This window comes from Erpetoichthys calabaricus, chromosome 3 (genome assembly GCF_900747795.2).
Source record: "Erpetoichthys calabaricus chromosome 3, fErpCal1.3, whole genome shotgun sequence".
Lineage (NCBI taxonomy): Eukaryota > Metazoa > Chordata > Cladistia > Polypteriformes > Polypteridae > Erpetoichthys > Erpetoichthys calabaricus.
In genome coordinates this window covers 276,434,390-276,453,390 of record NC_041396.2, presented here as the reverse complement: position 1 = coordinate 276,453,390, position 19,001 = coordinate 276,434,390, and the positions used below count along the sequence as shown (strand labels likewise).

General features: G+C 38.5%; 1 protein-coding gene across 1 annotated transcript; it reads left to right on the top strand.

Moving 5' to 3' along the window:
• Positions 1–2,359: 2,359 nt before the first annotated feature.
• On the top strand, positions 2,360–8,816 carry LOC114648987 (BTB/POZ domain-containing protein 17-like). Its single transcript, XM_028798365.2, has 2 exons — positions 2,360–3,065; positions 6,927–8,816. Exons 1-2 carry the CDS (start codon positions 3,045–3,047, stop codon positions 8,259–8,261), a joined length of 1,356 nt encoding a protein of 451 aa, XP_028654198.1. The 5' UTR covers positions 2,360–3,044; the 3' UTR covers positions 8,262–8,816.
• The last annotated feature ends 10,185 nt before the right edge of the window (positions 8,817–19,001 follow it).

Genomic DNA, 19,001 nt, shown 5'->3' with positions numbered 1-19,001 from the left:
AAACATCTTTGCAAACTGAACTAAAATAATTAATAAAGCCGAAATGAAAAACTAAAACTAAACAAAACTATTGAAGTAGCTGGAAAGACTAACTGAAATAAAATAATAATATACTAAAAATATTTTTAGTTTTCATTTTTGAATTAATATTCATGCCATTAGTCTTTAACCCTTGCAAGTTTTAACTCTAAAACAGAAAGTAATCCATCACGAGCCACCCGCATATATTCATCCAGTGAATGGCGGCTGTGACGAAGGGCGGGTGTTCACACAGAATTTTCGGTGACAGAACAAGCTGAATACGGGAGGGTATAGTGTGTGAAATAGAAAGCGATTTACTGTGCTGCCTTTCTTGCGCTTGCTGTATATCAAGATGTAGTTCAAATACCCGAAATCGAAATGTGCTGGTCAACAAAACCTTTACTCTATGGACAGAAAAATCACGACTGACTAATGTTTCAGTTTATTTCTCGGGTGCATGCATTTTGTTGATAATAATTAACCTGCCACTTCGCAATGAAGCGATACAAACCTTGCAAAATTCCTGAGTTGGCAATGTCTCTACTGAAGTACACATAGGTAGGCGAAGACAGTCTGCCAAATGGTGAAAAACTAAACCTACTAATGTGTTTTTGTATTTATTCTATATTTATTAATTTATCTTTTTAAGTTTATATTCACAGTTCAAAATACGTGATATTGTGAAAATAATCCAGTAGCAGAATTATGTTTTAAAATATTTGTCCCCCTTTTTCAATTTCTCTCTCTCTCTCTCTCTCAAAACAAATACAGTAGTTGAAATATCATATTCTTTTTGTTCTTAACATCAGCCTTATCATACATATTGCATAGCAGGGATTTTTTCCTGCATGCACCCAAACCAGCTGGGGTAGGCTTAAGGTTTCCTGCCATCCTGCTCTGGATAAACAGGTTTAGGTAATGTATATATTATTAATAATCTCAGATGCTGTCTCTGTCATTTTGTGCCCATCCATACACCTATTACCTACTCTTTCTCTGCTTATTAAGGGTTTACTGTTCTTATGCATGGGCTATTCAAGTCTCAATGCCCCTAACCCCTGAACCAAGAAGGGGCTCTGTCGCTAATCGCCTCCTCCTTTTTGATTGCAGCTCTAAAGTAAAAGCACCCAAGGATCTGTGACCATGCCCCTGCCCAATCTTCAAACTCATATCCCTTCTGGGATGTTCACTATATATTCAGCCTGCTAAAAGGAAGTGGGCATTCATTTGAAGGACCTGACTGAGAGGGTAAGAGTGACTTCCTCTACCCAGTACCCTTTATTTGTCAGAAATGATGCAAGTTTCTGTTAAAACTCGAATTTTTCTGTATCAATTGAAAGGGGGACTGACAAGCTGGAACTCCAAGCATTGCACCCGTGTCCAACCCATTCCTTACACAGTCCAGTTCTTCATACATTGCCTGAACAAACTACTAACTGTAGAGGTCAAATGTACAGCTGTGTTCTAAAGCAATAAAAGTAAACATTGATGTTAAAATTGGAAGCATGTAGTTGATCTTGACCTTGATCTTGCTATTTAGGGCATCCCACACATGTGCTGGGCTTACCTCCCTCTACTACCTGAGTGGTACCCTGCTTTCGGCATGTTCTTTTAAGCCAAGTACCTCATTCATTCTTCACTGTTGCCAAAAATCTGATAATGGAATAAACTTGAACTTTCATCTTTAGTGGCTTTTATACCCAATCTGCATTTGACTTTAATTCAATCTGTTCTTACAAAGCATTCTTTACAGAGGACTGGAGCAGAATGTGTACTTAAGATTTAAAAATACAAAAGCGCCAAACCCATGCAAGTTGTAAGTAAGCAAACCTATTTGGATGAAAAACAGTATCCATTAGCTGATGCATGTTAGCTGATTCATCCAACTGACAAACCTAAGTCCCTTCTTCCCTTTCAAAATTTTCCCATAATCCAACCCCAGTTAAAGTAACCACTACTACTTTAGTGCTGCTGCCTCACAGTAAGGAGACCTGGGTTTGTATCCTGTGTCCTCCTTGTGTGGAGTTTGCATGTTCTCCCTATGTCTGTGTAGGTTTCCTCCCGCTGACCAAACACATGCCTGTTTGGTAAGGTGGCAATTTCCCATTGGGATTAATAAAGTATCTATCTATCTATCTATCTATCAATGCTAAATTGGCTTGTGTGTGTATGTATGTGTGTGTGTGTGTGTGTGTGTTCATGTGTGTGTTTGCCCTGTGATGGACTAGTACCCTGTCCAGGGTTTGTTCCTGCCTTTTAACCTACACTAGCTGAGGTTAGAAAGTGGCTAATGCTTTATAGGGCAAAATAGCAAAAAGTACTGCAGCACCGAACGTAAGCAATTTACCAGTTGTTCATTTTGTCAGACAGTTTATGAAGCTTTGAGACTGTTTGCTTTAACTAGCCCTCAAAGTTTCCAAAGAATGGAAATATGAGCACACCCTCAGCTAGACAAGCTACAGCTACAGGTACGTATGTTTCCATTAAAATGAGCTAAATTAAATATATACTGGCGCCCGATGCAATTATGTTTTATCATAATTAAAGGTGACCAAACAGAAGGAACACCCACGAAGACCGTAATAAAAGGCCCATAGCGGAGGTGCGCTCCCCAAATTGGTGACTTCCACACTGCGTCAGCTCCTCACAACCTTCGCACAGCGCGCTTAATTTTCTAAGCCAATCACATCCATTCAAGACACAAAGTGGGCGGGACAAGACCCGTCTTGTAAAGGCCAAACCCACAGAGCGGAAATACAGGAATCGCGGGACACACCAGCATAGCCCCACCCCTGGGAGGAAAATTCGTTGAATTATTATGACAAAGGAAGGAGCTTACTTGTTTTAAGAGTTAACAAACCCCCTGGCAGAGAAACAAGTGTGGTGCACTTTCATGGCACGTGCCCTAATCGTACCAGGTAATTGAGCAGTTTCGTTTCGGTTGCTGGCAGAGGCGGAGTCAGTCGACAACCTTTCTGGAACCAGTAAGTGAAAGCAGGCAAACTTCGTGGTGGATTTGTATTATGGAATTAATTGTCCATATGGTAAGAAAAGATTTTTAAAATTTATGGTTTAATGTTTTACAAAGTCTAATTACAATTAAATGTATTATCATTTATAAAAACGGTACAGACTAGAAGAGTCCGAAATACAAGAGATTCATTTAAACACTTCCTGATATTCATGGTTTATGAGTTACAGTATATTGTCCCTGTTTAAAAATATTTTCTGTGGTTATTTATTGCAATATCATTTTAATCTAATGTTGTGCATGTTAGAACTAGTTACAACTTATTAATTGATCTACTGAAACATGTTAGAGGCAAAGTACTGAGAAACCTAATCCTAGTTAGAGACTGATGCTGGAAATATTGGAACCAATGTTATATGGTATTTTCTTGTCCAATTTGTACATCTTCAGAACTTTGTTTTTTGTATATCTTTTTGAATTCTACCCATTAACAGAAATTTAGGGGCATTTAATAAATAGAGACATTTTACAAAAAGTTCAAGATGGCTTTTTGAATTTTTGAATAATATTGGGCCTGCAGATAGTGTAACAGCAGTCAGAAGCAGAAGTGGCACATGTCACCAGCTGTGTGGAATTAAAGGATTACAATGGCCACAGGTAGATTCTACAGCAGAGGTGTCAAACTTAGATCCTGGATGGCCACTGTGGCTGCAAGTTTTTGTTACTGCCACTTTCTTAATTAGTAATCCGTTAGTACTGCTAATTTATCATAATTCTTTTGCCTTATTTATGGTTGACTTGCCTATTTGTTTTGCCTTAACCAGAAGCCATGCAATAAGGTGAAACAAAGTAAGCCCACAAATGACCAGCTAACTCAAGCGTCTTAAAGTACTCAAGGGCCACCATTTTCAATAATAAAAACCTGTGTTTCATGGAATAGGCTCCAGCTTTCCCTTGACCCTGCTAAGGCCAAAGTAGGTTCGGAGGATAGATGAAGCCTGCCATTTAATTATATGGCTGGCTAATGCGGTCATTCTACCACACCAGTAATTTCTAAAACTGATTTTACTTTTTCTAAAATCACCATCCAAATGTTTGTGCAAATGAGCAGACCTTCATTTTTTTTTCTTGTCAGGTATTTTATTAAAACAGATATTGTATGAAGACATAGTGGCAAGTGGGATTTAAGGTATCCTGGTCATCTTTTGGCTTGCTGTATGTCTAATTATTGTTTGGTTTGTTGTTAAAGAAAAAGTTTAAAAAGTCAGTTCAAATTAAGGCAACATGGTGTGTTTCATCATTTGTAATTGGTTGAAATTGGTTGTAATTGAAGAAAGTGGCCCTCCATGAACTGTGTTTGACATCCAAGCTCTCTACAGGTTGAAATCAAAGTGAATGTAAAAGAGAGACCAACGTAGTGACCAGTAAACCACTTGACTGGAGAGGAACTGAGTTCATCAAATTACTGAACTAAACTGAAGAGAGGGGGCAATCACAACAAGCAAAGCAAGATGGAACACCACTGAAGTATAAGTTGTTACTTTAGTATAGAAGTCCTTAAGTTCAGTCCAGGAGGGCTTCAGGTTTTTGCATAGCCCAATTACTTATTTACAGCCAGCCATACAATAATAATAATACATTTTATTTATATAGCGCCTTTCCCATGCTCAAGGCACTTCACAGAGTCTTAGACATTGGATACAAATATTTTCCTGAATAGAACAATGAAACAGATAACACAGTATTAAACAGAATAAAGGACAATAAACCAGAGTAAAATACCAAATTCAATACTAAAAGAAAAACTTAACAAATAACCTAATTTGTGATATAACAGACACACAAATTATCGTGAGCACTTGGACAGAGAGGTAAACTGAAAGAAAGGGCAGAATGTTAAGTTAAAAGCCTTCCTAAATAGATGAGTTTTAAGTTGTTTTTTTAAAGAATAGATGGAGTCAGCTGATCTAATTAATTTCGGGATATCATTCCAAAGTCTGGGTGCTATGGAGCTTATGTAAATTATTAGCTTATTCGTGCTTTCATTCTGCTACATCAAATCATATATTGTAGTTATCTCTTTTCTGTGAGTATCATTCTGGAGATTAGTAACTGTCAGTGTCTTGGCTTTGCAGCTCCTTCTGTAACAATCCAATGTTGAGGCGTCCTTAATGATGCACTTGCATTCTGTCCTCGACAGTACAGTCACATTCCATCCTTTAACATGGAGCCTTTAAAAGCACCAGGTTTTACTAATGTGATATACTTTCATTCCAACTGTTTACACCGAACCTTCAGAAAGCATTGCTTGTAAATTGTTTGACAGCATTATTACCATTAATGTTTGAACCTTATTATGATGTATATGTGCTAAGTGATTTTTTTTCAAAGGGTGCCAATAATAGTGGAGTGCATTGTATAGAGGGCCAAAGTTGCTCTATAGCACAAAAGATTTTTTTACACAATTTTCAGAAAGCCATAAATTGGCAGAGGTGCACCTCTGGGGCAACTAATTTCAAAACTAAAGACTGCTAAAGAACAACCTCTGAATATTAATGCATCTAGCATTAACAATTCAAAAGTTATGACTTCTGGAGAACTGTAATTTTTCTGCAGTGAAATCAGGGCCACATCCCCATTTTAAAGTCTTAATATTTCAAAAACTAATGGAGATACAAGCCTACATTTGGCAAACAAATTATTGGACACAACAGCATTATTTCCCATAAAGTATGAAGCAAGTCAGAGATGGTCAATCTGGAGGCCTCTGTTGATTTCACATTGATTGATTCATCCTTGCACCGATTCTGTGAATTGCTCTGTGTTTAACTCTCGTATTTGGCTTAAAGTGCCCTACTATAAAAGAAGCCTATTGAGCTTATGATGGTGCAAATAGCAAGGTAGTATTGCAGGTGGAATTACAGGAAGGTTTGGTGGGAATGGGGTTTGGAAGAAAGGTAAAGAGGGAGAGTTTCAAGAATTTGTTTAGCCTGTGGACATGTGAATAAGTGCCATTGGTGAAGCCAAATTGTGTAAATTCATAAATGGCACACAGTCAATTTGTTGGCAAGTTGATGCATGGGCAGGAATATCAAGAACCTGGACTTTAATCTTGTTCATGGGTAAACAGCTATCAAAGGGCTGATCAGAGTTGTCAGAAGTATCAAATTTAATTGAACATGCATATTTTGGGATGTGAGAAGAAAACCTACACAGCCACAGGGAGAACATACAAACTCCATAGATGTACAGGGCTTAATAATTAATTAATTAATTAATTAATTAATTAATAATGGGTTCTTTTGGGTGAAAAATAAGTTGCATGTACTGAGTGGACCACTAGAGTTATAACTTAGCATTCTCAAATCTAAATAATCCAATTCAGGGTCACGTGTGCTGGAGCATGTCCTGGCAGCAAGGTAGGAGATCGCTCTAGATGAAATGACAGTCTGTATCAGGACTCATAAACACACACACACCAACACTAAAACGGGACAATTTGGCAACTTAACATGCATGGCTTTGAGAATATGCTAGAAAAACAGGAGTGCAGAAGGGAAACTCCATATAGACACAGGGAGAATGTGCAGACTCCATGTTGACAATAACCAGGTTAAAGATTCAAACCCAGGACACTGGTTCTGTGAAGTAGCCTCCTTACCTATTCCGTATTAGAAACAGTACTGACTGAAATGGATGTGGCTAAGTAGAGATTCCCACAAAGCATGATCCACTTAGGTAAATAAGTTAAATGACTGTGAAATCCGTAATCATTGCAGTGTGGCCTTGATAGCTGAAAAACTTGTTAGATCCTGCTTGAAGCATTCCACTTTGAGGGGCCACTTGATCATGTTACATTTGTTTATTTTGTTTTGTCAGTAATTTTTAGAAGTTGGTACAGAATTTAACTAAAATTTCTTTTTTCTTCCTCTAGGCATCATTTCCTACTGTGCCATCTAAGATGTTGAATCATCAGCAGTATCTTATTGGACTTCTTTCACAGCAGTTCAATAAAGAAGATTTCAGCGATGTAGAAATTGTCATCAATGAAACTCTCAACTTTAAAGTCCATAAATTCATGCTGGTTACTCAGAGCAGTGTTTTTCACACTATGCTGTCCAGCATTCACTGGACAGACTCAAAACTGAAAACCATCTCACTTACTGAGGAGGAGCAGTGTTTGCCCTATCTAGAACACTTTCTAAAGTACTTCTACACTGGCTTTGTGGAAATTAGTACTGACAGTGTTCTTCCGTTCCACATTCTAGCTGATAAGTATGATGTGCCAGAATTGAAACAGAGCTGTGAGAAGTTCATGTTTAAAAATGTAGCTGCCTTGAGCCAGTTTAATCATGCTGTGTCATGGAGGAGATATGCCAAACTCACTGACCTAAAACACCTCAAAGAAGCATGTGACCAGTTCATAGCTTGGAATATGGACCTGGTCATAGACGCCCCTGAGTGGACATCCATTGAATTTGATCACCTTATTGAACTTTTGGAGAGATCTGATCTTGTGGTGGAAAGTGAATTCTCTCTTTTCAAGGCTGTTGTATGCTGGATTGAGTGGTACCCTGACCTAGCAGATGAGGTTTTACAAAAGATACGGTTTCCAATGATTCACCCTGTTGAATTGTTTCAGTTTATGGATTCCACAAAACTGGATCCAGGGATTCAATCAAAAATACAGTTACGCATTATGATTGTGTTTGAAGCCAACTGTGTTCCTTTTGAGACACTTAAGAAACGTTATGATGTTGCATCAGATCAGTTTTATATGAGACATTACCTGGCCAGCAACAATGGAAGTCCACTTGAAATATCCGGGTATAACAGTCTGACAAAACAGTCTGTTCAGCTGCAGTTCACAACCAAGTTTCTCCAACAGCAGACCAGATGGAGTATTACTTTCTATCCAATAGGAGAGAGAATCACTGTTCAGGAACAACAGCAAACTGTTTATGTACATGGTTATCATCACTATAACCCTATCTTTACTGAGCGTGTTGTTAAAGATGACAATAAAGCTGTTCTGAAATGTTCTGTGAGCAACTGTAGTCTGGATCCATTGATCCATGAGCACAAGTTGCTTGTCCTGCTTCAGAAATTCCACAGCAGTGTTTGGACAGTATGTGATGTGAAGACCATAACTGTCAGTCACTCTGAAGAGTCTCAAATTGAAGATCTGATTCCTCTGTCTGAGCGTCCCAAGTTTATACACAAAGACATGATGAGAATTCATTTTGTGGGTCACACTGTGTGGAAGTAGGAGATGTAGCAAAAGTGACTCTGAGAAAGGCAGAGGTTCTGTCACTGTGGGAAAAGAGTTTGAAAATGGCCACAGTTTCTCATTACTTTTTTTTTTTTTTTTTTCTCTCTTAAATTATGGTACTTAAGTTCCTGTGATCTAGTGTTGTCAAACACAGTCTTAACACATATGGTAGTTAGCATGTTTGGACTTTATGACAGTTTTAAATGTGTATCTTTCAAATGCATTGCCATATTCGATCTCAGTACTATAATTTGTATGTCAGGTATTAAAAAGGCTCTTAAAACAACTTTCAAAATTAAAGGGGTGCTTTTCATAAAATGCCCAAGTGGGCACTTTTCTTATACCATATTTTTTTTTTTTTAAATAAAGTCAAAGCAATTAGACACATTGGGTGCCAAAAATGAACTTATACTATGTAACTGACTTTTCATCTATTGTTAAAATCAAGACAATCAAATCAGACCCTTTGTTCAGTTTTTAATTAGATCTTAAAACAATATTCGGGTTAACTTTTTTTTTGTCTTGTTAAGTACATAGTAGCAAAGGAATTATTTATTGCATTGTAGTAACAGTAACACAATTACAATGCAAATAACGTAGAAAACAACTTGCATAAAATGCAACATGTACAGTACCTATAAAATATATTCAGTTTCTTAGATGTTTTCACATCTTATGGTTATACAACATTGAATCAGTGAATTAATTTGACTTTTTTGACCGATCAACAGAAAAGACTTTTCAATATCAAAGTGAAAACTCTGCAAAGTGGTCTAAATTAATTGCAGACATAAAACACAGAACAATTGTTTGCCTAGGAATTCACCCCCTTGAATTCAGTATTTAGTAGATGCACCTTTGGCAGCCATGACAGTCTTGTGTCTGTGTGCATGGGTCTCTTATCAGCTTTGTACATCTGGACCTGTAACTTTTTCCCATTCTCCTTTGCAAAACTGCTCAAGTTCTGGTAGGTTGTCTGGGGATTATGAGTAAATGCCCTTTTTCATGTTTAGCCACAATTCTCAATTGATATGAAATCTTTACTCTGCCATTTCAGGTGTCAGATTTATAAAACTCACATACACACACAAGATGCTCAATGTGCTTACACGGCTTTTCTCGCAGACTTTGGCATTTATAAGAGAAAATTTCACAAAAAAGCTTGCATATAACTTTACCATAGCAAAATTTCAAGAAAACTGGGAAATGACAACACCCTTGATTAGGTAGGGAAAAGCAGCCAAACCAAATGATAGCTCACATGTATAATAATTGATATCACTGAGCCGTTATTATAATGTATGTTGATGTGACAAACATGTTACACTTAAAAAGGGATGATTGTAATGTAGAGGTTCAATTTTAGTACCCCTTTAAGTAGACCAATGCTGTGCATTTGCACTGAAGAACATTTTTTTTTCTTATCAGTTTATATTGGCTACCTTTTGTCATTTCTCAGAATTAGTAACCAAAGCACAGTAAAAACACAGGTGTAATTCACTCCCTGCATACAGAAAACTATACATATCATTCCCTATAGCCTATTCAAAGTCTAATGATTTGACACAACATGGCTTGTTTGGCACGGGTTGAAGAGTATACAAACAGTCATATACTGCATGAAGGGAATGAACCTTTTAGGAAACTGTCAGTTTTTTGTTTTTTTTTTTGCCCATAATGGTCATTGACCCATGAACTAGACCTTTGAAGGGCCATTCTGTTAGAACTACACTGTGTGCTCAGTAGGCCCTGGCATTAAAAAGACAGACTGTCCAAAATTAAACTATACCTGTTTATATGCAGGTTTTAACAGTGGCTGGTGATCTGGCAACAGGCACATACCAGATGAAGCTGGCTGACAGGTCAGGAATATCTCAGCCAAGCTTCAGCTCCATCATACTCACTGTGCTGGAAGCCACAAATGACTGACAAGGTGCTACATTCTGTTTCTGTATGGTGTGGTGTGGTTGTACATATCAACATAAAAAGGAAATATATTACAGTGTCCAGTTTTCCTAACATAATTGTGCCAATTGGCTGCAGTCTTAGTGCAATGAGGGCACCTAGCAAGAATGATGTTGCTTTTGTTAACCATAAACAGTGATATTCCATTAATGCACGTCACCTGTGATTCCAAGATGAGGCTGACAAACTTTGTGCCTTGGTGACCTTGGTAAACACATGAATCATTTATTTAGGGGCAAAATAGTGTTGATTATAAGACTTGCTGATTGTTCTGCATGTGTGAAACTTGCTAAAACTGCAGTTTTTCATTATGGCTTGTATTCATTGTAACAGGAAACATGTCAATTTATATACATATGCATTTATAAAAATTGGGGAATGACAATTACAATGGAGTACTTAATTATAACATGGTAAGTACAGCGTATTAGGGACACTTAATCTAAAGTGATGTCAAAGTCTGTTTCTGATACTGGTATGAGAAAAGCTAAATTAAATTCACAGTGATAGAATGTTGCATAACTAACATGTGAACACTTCTAAGGTGGCGAATATATTTTTCTAGGCACTATTTAAATTTATAGTGTCATTATTGTGATGTGTACAGAGTTCAGTGAAATTTTTACTTGCATGTGCTAATCAAAAAACAACACGTTGCTACTCTGTCACACCATGATAGTGATCAATTATGTCTTTCTTTCCTACCTGAAAAGTGTTAGAACACAGCACTATCTACCATTAAGAGACATATTAAAGTTCATTCATAAACTATATACTCTTACATGCAGCAATACATGTGCCATTTCTGTATGACTGGCTGTTCATAAACCCTGCAAGCTGTGGATAGAAACTCTTTCTGGATCTGTGAGAGCCAGTGCAAGTGGATTAAAAACAAATAGATATGTTTTAGGAAGAAAAATAAAACCACACTTTTAATGCCTCAGTTGCATAAGTGGGAACACCTTTTTAATGAGACTTCATGAAATAGCAGCAGGTTATTGTCGTTTCCTAACTATTGTTTTTTCATGTTCACTGTTCTTTTGAATTGCATTGCTAATTATCTAAGCAGTTATGTCTCCTCTCCGTTTTCTTAACAACTTTTCCTGGTGAGGGTCATGGCTTAAGCTTTTATATTTGACTGGTAATTATCAAACTGTTTGATAGCACAGAAAGCACAGTGGGCACTAGGGGGCACTCAGGCAACAAAAATGCATACCTGTATGTTTTAGTCTCAACCACAGTGATTTTATTATTGTATTTACTGCTGTATAGATGGAAAATTATAAGTTGAAAGCATGAGTCTTCACACACTATCTTGGCCTTCTCCTATACTAGGGCTCTCTTTTTTAGGTTTTGGACAAGTAACAAAGTCACTTCAAACAAAAAATACAGGTATTTAAGCAGGCATATTAACTGGTCTAAAGAGTAGGCTCCTGTTACAGAAAATACTTAGCAGATAAAGGATGAGTCTTGAATCACCATTATAAATGAACTCTAAAATGGATGTCCTTTGTTTACACCAACTGGAGGAGTCCCATGTGCTTTTGTTTAATGCAACATGGGCTGAAGTAACTTAACAGAAAGCTTCCTTTAATCAGCTAGGTTTATTTACATACAATAACTAGGAAGCACTTTAAACACACCAGTCAGCATACAGATAAATGGTATATTCTAGTAATGTAAACTTTATGTAAAGTCCCAAATTAGTTAAACATATTAAAAATCTTCAGGGAATATCTGGTTCAAAGAAATAAGACTTTTTATACATAAACTGTTACCAGAGAACAAAATATAAAGTTAAAATGGCATATATAATTTCACATCTTCATTTGTACTGGCACATTTAAACTATGCCACACTCACTTTATTTTAACAGGCAGGCAGTTTCAAGCACATTTTTTCTTCTTTTCCCTTACAGTCCTCTCTCTCATCACGTTCCAGATACTACATTTAGGGTTTGTTCTTGGCACACGTCATTTCCATTTGCAGTTCTGAAGTTAACAGAGCTCTTTCAGTGGAGTTCTTCCTTTATAAAGCCCCTGGATCATATTGCCGGAAAGGTTAATCCCATCTCCCAAAAACTTCTGGCTACCTTCTGCAGATGCTTTCAGATGCGTTCCCCTCCTGAAAAAAAAAAACTGGAAAATTCTTTGAGTCATTAGAAGTTTACAGTTCCTTTATCCCCTACTTTTTTATGCTTCTGACTCAACCATCACAAGAAGTAGAAACAAACTGTCAGTATATAAGCCAGTTTGAATGTTGTGCATATGGTTTTTAAAGTCGCATTGCCTAATGATTAATTTACTTTTATTTGTTGATATTTCTCCTCTAAAAAATGACATTAGCAGGCACCCAACAAATATATTTGTGGTTTTATAGATAACTAGCTGTGCTACCCATCTAAGATGGGTTGAAATCTCAGTAATCAACATAGACCTCAGTGTTAATGTTTACAGTGCCCGGTGCAATGCATATGTCTCTGTTAGATGCGATTTGTTATGGGATTCATAAAAGCTGTGTTAATGTGCCATCTGTTGGAATGACAAATGCAATAATAATAATACATTTTTGCATTTACAGTATATAGCGCTTTTCTCACTACTTGAAGCGCTCAGCAATTTCAGGTTAAGGGCCTTGCTCAAGGGCCCAACAGAGCAGAGTCTCTTTTGGCATTTACGGGATTCGAATCGGCAACCTTCCGATTGCCAGTGCAGATTCCTAGCCTCAAAATATAATGAGATATTAAAAGTAGATACTAAAAATATTTGAGAGATGCTATGTTTTGGAACAACAGAGACACAGCAACTGTATGGACACACAGACACGTATCCATAGGCAGATGCATCTATCCTGAAGCTAATAAAAATGTAACAATTTTGTGGTACTTGTGCTAAATATCTGTTAACAAAATATAATTTCTTGAAACAGACATGTCGCATGTAAAGACATTTTTTTAATGAAGACAAGTAATGTGAAAAAATACATGTAGTTAATTTTTTAAAGATTTTACTGTCACACTCAGAAGAACTATGATTGTGCCTTTGCTCAGCTTTCAGCATTTTACAGGGGTTTTTATTAAGGTTTATTTATCTGTATTGCAACTTTCCATAGCAAACAGCATCTCAAGGTGCCTGACTGGTACAAAGGTGTAGTATACAGTAGTTGTTTACATTGGTGTTCTAGAATTGGAGACACCTGGTGGGTGATGTGACTCGTTCAGGGTTTCACAGTGAGTCAGATGTGGGAAGTGAACAGGCAACCTTGAGGTTTAAAGATCAGCTCCTTATACCACCCGGCCTTGGCTCTCTTAGATGGATAGATAGATTGATGGTACTTTGTTTGTCCCAAGTGAGAAATTTAGCTTTGAACAGAGGCTCAATGTATAAATATAAGAACAAAAAGCAAAAATTACATTTTACAATTACTAAGAAGAAAGTAAGCATTTTTCTGACATGGGTAACGATAAAAAGAACACTCACACTGCGGCATTATAAAGGGGTGTTACCACTGGTATGGGTTGCCTTCATTTTCTCTTTCGCTGCGACCCCCTGCGGGTCCAGTTTGTATCCTATATCTCCGCGTTCTTAATTAGGGTGTTTATTTAGTGGGCCCAGCACAACACACTACAAGACAGAATATCTCGCTGGTCGTCACTGCATTATAGAACATGTAATGTAAAGGATGTCACTGTTCATATTAAAGGAACAGTCTCCCAAGGAAAACGTCTTCTCTGCCCTGACTTATACACAGTACATACCCAGACTAGTATAGCTTGTCATTGATAAGAACAATGAATTCAGTACCATGCAGAATGGAGATAACAAAGTTTCTGATTGAATTGGCGATCAGATAGAATTGGGGATCAACACTGAACAACCGTAAATAACATTAAAAATGTTTCTCATGGCACATAATTCACATGTCAGTTCCTACAGATGTATGCTTGCATTGCCCCAAGCGCATATATTTTGACTAAAATATTGTTAAATAAACCACTTCTATAAAACACTGTAATGAAGAAAAACCTTCTCAAATGTACTCTATTCATTATCCTCAGTGGCAAGGACCTCTATAATTTGAGATAAAAGGATTTATGGCAGAACTGCCCTATTTTGAGCTATATAGGGGTGTTCTTGTAAATGTTAGAAGCCCACACTGGTTGGCAAAATTTCAAGGTCTTTCTGCTTTAAAAATATGCTCTGTCCTGATTAAGTCAGCAACATGATGGTGATTTGTTTGTATATGCCATGACAAAACCAGACAAAATGTAATACATCTTGTTTAATGCTCGGTGAAATGGTGATATTTTGTTGGGGTGACACAAGGAAAAGTACCCAAGGGTAATTTTTGACAGCACACAGCAAAAGAAACTTCATGTAAAAACAACATCATTCATCTTGCTAAGCAAAGAATTGCTAGATCCCTTACACTTAAAAGACATATTTTGTGCTAGCAAAAGAGAGGATCACTGTGGCAGACCTCAAATAACTGTAACTGCAGTACAGACTAACAGCACGTTTTGCCATGAAAGCAAGAGACCCAAACAATGAAACACAAGCCCTACAATCCTCCTAGACACTCCACAGGGTAGTGTGCTGAGTCTCTTTCTGTACTCTTTGTTCATCTATGACTTTGTGGCCAGACACAGCTCTAACACTGTCAGTAACTCTTTTAGGGCGGATGACAACTTCTGTTGACAGTGGAGTTGAGGGCAGATATTTGCGTAGAGGGGGATAACCAGTCGTAAACATCGACAAAACTCACTTACTTTAAAGGAAGACCCTCAATGCTGGGAAGAATGTTAGACTTGTTGACTTGGAAGTCGAATCCCTGCACGTGCATGAGTAGCGTAAACAATGTGTAGAATGGCATCGGCATCTGGCAAGAGAGCAAAGCAAATGTGCAGGTCAAAATACTAGGTGGATGAATTTTTGCGTATATTTTATTATTTTGAATTGGACTCTGACTTGTTGGACTCTAATTTTGGTGCAAGTGATCTGGAGATTGAGATCTAAAATGAAAGTGAGGCGCTGGCATGAGCTGATCAGTCCCAGCTGATCCGCCTCCGCCATCGCCCCTGTGTAGCCACTGACACAGCAGCAGCAGTCAGAGACCCCTTAACACACTGTGATAGGGCATAGCTCATAGCAACAGACATTTTATGTTGATTTACAGTATATGAGAAACTATTGCTTTGTGTGCTTTTCAGAAAACTGTTTTTTTTTTTTTGAAAAATATTCAGTCCTGGGAGAAAAGAAAAAAACAAATCAGCCCTAAAAGGGTTACATATGCTGGTAACACCACCATAGGCCTAATCACTAACAATAATGAGAGAGCTTCTAGAGAAGAAGTCTACCTGTTGACTTAGTGGTGCCAGGGCAACAATCTCACCCTTAATGTCAGCAAAACCAATGTGCTTGTCATAGAGTTCAGAAAGAATATCAGAATAATGGAATCATTAGTAGGTGGCACAGTGGCTCAGTAAGTAGCCTGGTGCCTTGCAGTAAGGAGACTGGAGTTTGCAACCCAGGGTGCTCCTTGAATGGAATTTGCATGTTGTCTATGTCTGCATCCTCCCACAGTCAAAAGACGTTCAGGTTGGGTGGACTGGCATTGCTAAATTTGCCTTAGTGAGTGTATGTAGGTGTGTGTTTTGGTTGCCGTGATGGTCTGGTGCTCTTTCCAGGTGGTTTTCTGGCCTTTTACCCAGAGATTGCTGGGATAGGCTCCAGTGGCCCTGCAAACCCTCCCCTGGATATACAGGTTCGGAAAATGGATAGGCAGAATCATCACTCTTAAATATTTTCAAAACAGTAAAATACAATCCAGCAACGTCACTTAGATTAGATTAGTTAGTCAGTCATTTTCTAATCTGCTTAATCCTGAAGTGGATCATGCTGGTTGGGGTGGGGATTCGGGGAGAGGGTGCTGGAGCCTATCCCAGCTTGCATAGGGCACAAGGCAGGAATAAACCCTGGACATCACAGCAGATTAGATTGGATAAACTTTATTAATCCAAAGGAGAAATTCAGAATCACTACAAATCACAGCGTTAACAATAAAAAAGAACAATTTTACTAATGCTACTAAGTTTGTTCTACTTATGCTAGCAGGAATTTACAAAAATCTCAATAATTTTTGTTTCTAGTGGGCTTTATTGTATATACAGTATATATGTATATAAATATGTATGTGTGTATATATATGTGTGTATATGTATGTATATACATATATATATATACATATATTGTACATACACATATATATATATATATATACAGTATATATGTGTGTATACCTGCCACTGGTGAACTGAAGTGGCAACTTGTGGTTCCAAAAGACATCGGGGGGCAAGTTCTCCAAAGATCACCATGGGGCCCTAGGAATTGGGAATTTTGGTATAAGAAAAACTTTACATAAGATACAACAGACAACAGAAATATTACTGGGGTCGCTTGGTTGGAACTGGCTGGCTGGACCGGAGAACATGAAGTCTGGGTAGTTGAAGTGGAGGATTCATGTATTTTGGGACTGGACTTTCTGCGTAACCTTGGTGCCAGTATCAATTTACAGACAGAAACACTGCATCTGGCTTGGGGTTCTATCCTACCTTTAACATCTTCCTCAGGATCTTTGGAGAAATCATCCATGGCTGCTATATTAAGTTTGGTCCAGCCTGTCACACCTCAAAACCAATCTCCTACCACAAAATCACCGCAATTGGATGCCCTTTGTGCAACCACATTCCTGCCTTTTGATGCGGGAGGCGCACCAGAACCTCCACATCGTCCCGTTCAGGCAGTCAGCTCTTCCTCATGCAGCAAAGAAACTGTGGTACCTCAAGTGTTAAAAATTATTCAAGTGATCTGGGAGGCCAATAATGAGGGGTTTGATTTTGAATAAGGCCAGCGTCTGCAGGCAAGGTTAACAAGGTATGAGGATTGTTTTGCTACCAATTCAGTTGATGTCAGACAAACTCACCTAGTCCAGCATGATATTGTGACTGGTCATACCCCCCCCTATATGACAGACTCCATGCAGAATCCCATTGGGCCGGCAGGAGGCAGCAAATCAGATCCTGGAAGAGATGAAGAATGCAGGTATTATTGAACCTTCTGAAAGCCATTGGGCCTCCCCAGTAGTAATGGTAAAGAAAAAAGATGGCATCTGGAGATTCTGTGTTGATTACTGACAGCTAAATGGTGTTACACTTAAGGACTCTGATCCTCTACCCTGGATTGATGAGTCTCTTGAACTGGTTGCTAGGTCTGCTTGGTTCTCATCATTGGATCTTCGCAGTGAGTATTGGCAGGTGGTTCTTACACCACAGGCACAACCTAAAACTGCTTTCTCTACAGGGCGAGCTTTGTGGCAGTTCAGTGTCATGCCTTTTGGACTATGCAATGCTCCTGCGACTTTTGAACCCTTGGTGGAGTGAGTGCTTGCTGAGATTCCACCTACACAGTGTTTAGAGTACCTGGACAATCTCCTGGTGCATGGGAATACTTTTGAAGATGCACTTAAAACCCTAGGGGATGTTCTACAGAGGATACGGAGTGCAAGACTAAAGCTTCACCCAGAAAAATGCTACTGCATGTGCCGAAAAATTTTATTTCTGGGTCATGAGGTCAGCCATGAAGGTATAGCCACTGTGGATGGAAAAGTAAATGCTGTGAAGCAGTGGCCAGAACCGAGTGACTGATGTCAAGTTAAAGAATTCCTGCGCTTGGTCTCATATTACCACAGATTTATCCCAGGATTCGCCACAATTGCAGCACCTCTACATAATCCCTTGCACATGGATGTGCCCTGTCACTGGACAGAGGAATGTAAGGAGGCCTTCAGTGGCCTTAAACAAACCCTCAGCCAGGCTTCTGTTTTGGCTCCTCCTGACGTGAAGTGGCCCTACCTCTTGGACACTGATGCAAGTAATGTGGGCTTAGGTGCAGTACTTTCCCAGACACATCCCGATGGTGAATGGGTGGTGGCCTATAATAGTCAGGCATTGTCAAAAGCAGAGAGAGATTACTGTGTGACTCACAGGGACCTCCTGGCTGTAGTTTCTGGGGGTCAGCATTTAAACCTCTACTATGTGGGCTTCCATTTGTCATCTGCACAGATCATGCTGCTCTATAATGGTTGCTGACATTCCGGGAGCCCGAGGGATAGGTTTCCCGATAGATCGAGCAGCTTCAAGCATACAATTTCTGTTTGGAACATCGAGCTGGACAGCGTCACAGCAATGCAGATGCTCTGTCCCAGAGGCCATGTGCAGCCGAGGGTTGTAGTCATTGTGATCATCAAGAAGCCCAGGAAACTGAAATAGCAGGTGAGACAAGACCGGGGTGTTGAGCCTTAAATTTGATAAACACTGTCATAAATTGGGAGGGCCGACAGAAAGAAGATCCAGCTCTTTAACTGATCATTAATAATAATAATAACACATTTTATTTATACAAGGCGCCTTTCAGGGAACTCAAGGACACCGAACAAACAATAAATAAATAAATAAATAAATAATTAAATAAAAGACACAATTATAAAAAACTTAAAACATCAGAAAATCTAGAAATTAAAACCAAACAAAACCATCTTAATCAGGAGGAAAAAGAAAAAGCCATTTTAAACAGATGTGTTTTAAGTTTACATTTGAAGGATGAATATGATTTGATATTTCGGAGATCCGCAGGCAATGAATTCCAGAGCTTGGGAGCAGAACGGCTGAAAGCTCTGCTCCCCATGGTGGTTAGACGGGCGGGAGGGACAGTCAGA

Bases quoted from the DNA above. Each gene is read 5' to 3' on its own strand.
- LOC114648987 (XM_028798365.2), top strand. From the start codon at position 3,045: ATGGAATTAATTGTCCATATG. The intron at 3,066-6,926 runs GTAAGAAAAGAT...TTCTTCCTCTAG, and splicing joins TGGAATTAATTGTCCATATG to GCATCATTTCCTACTGTGCC.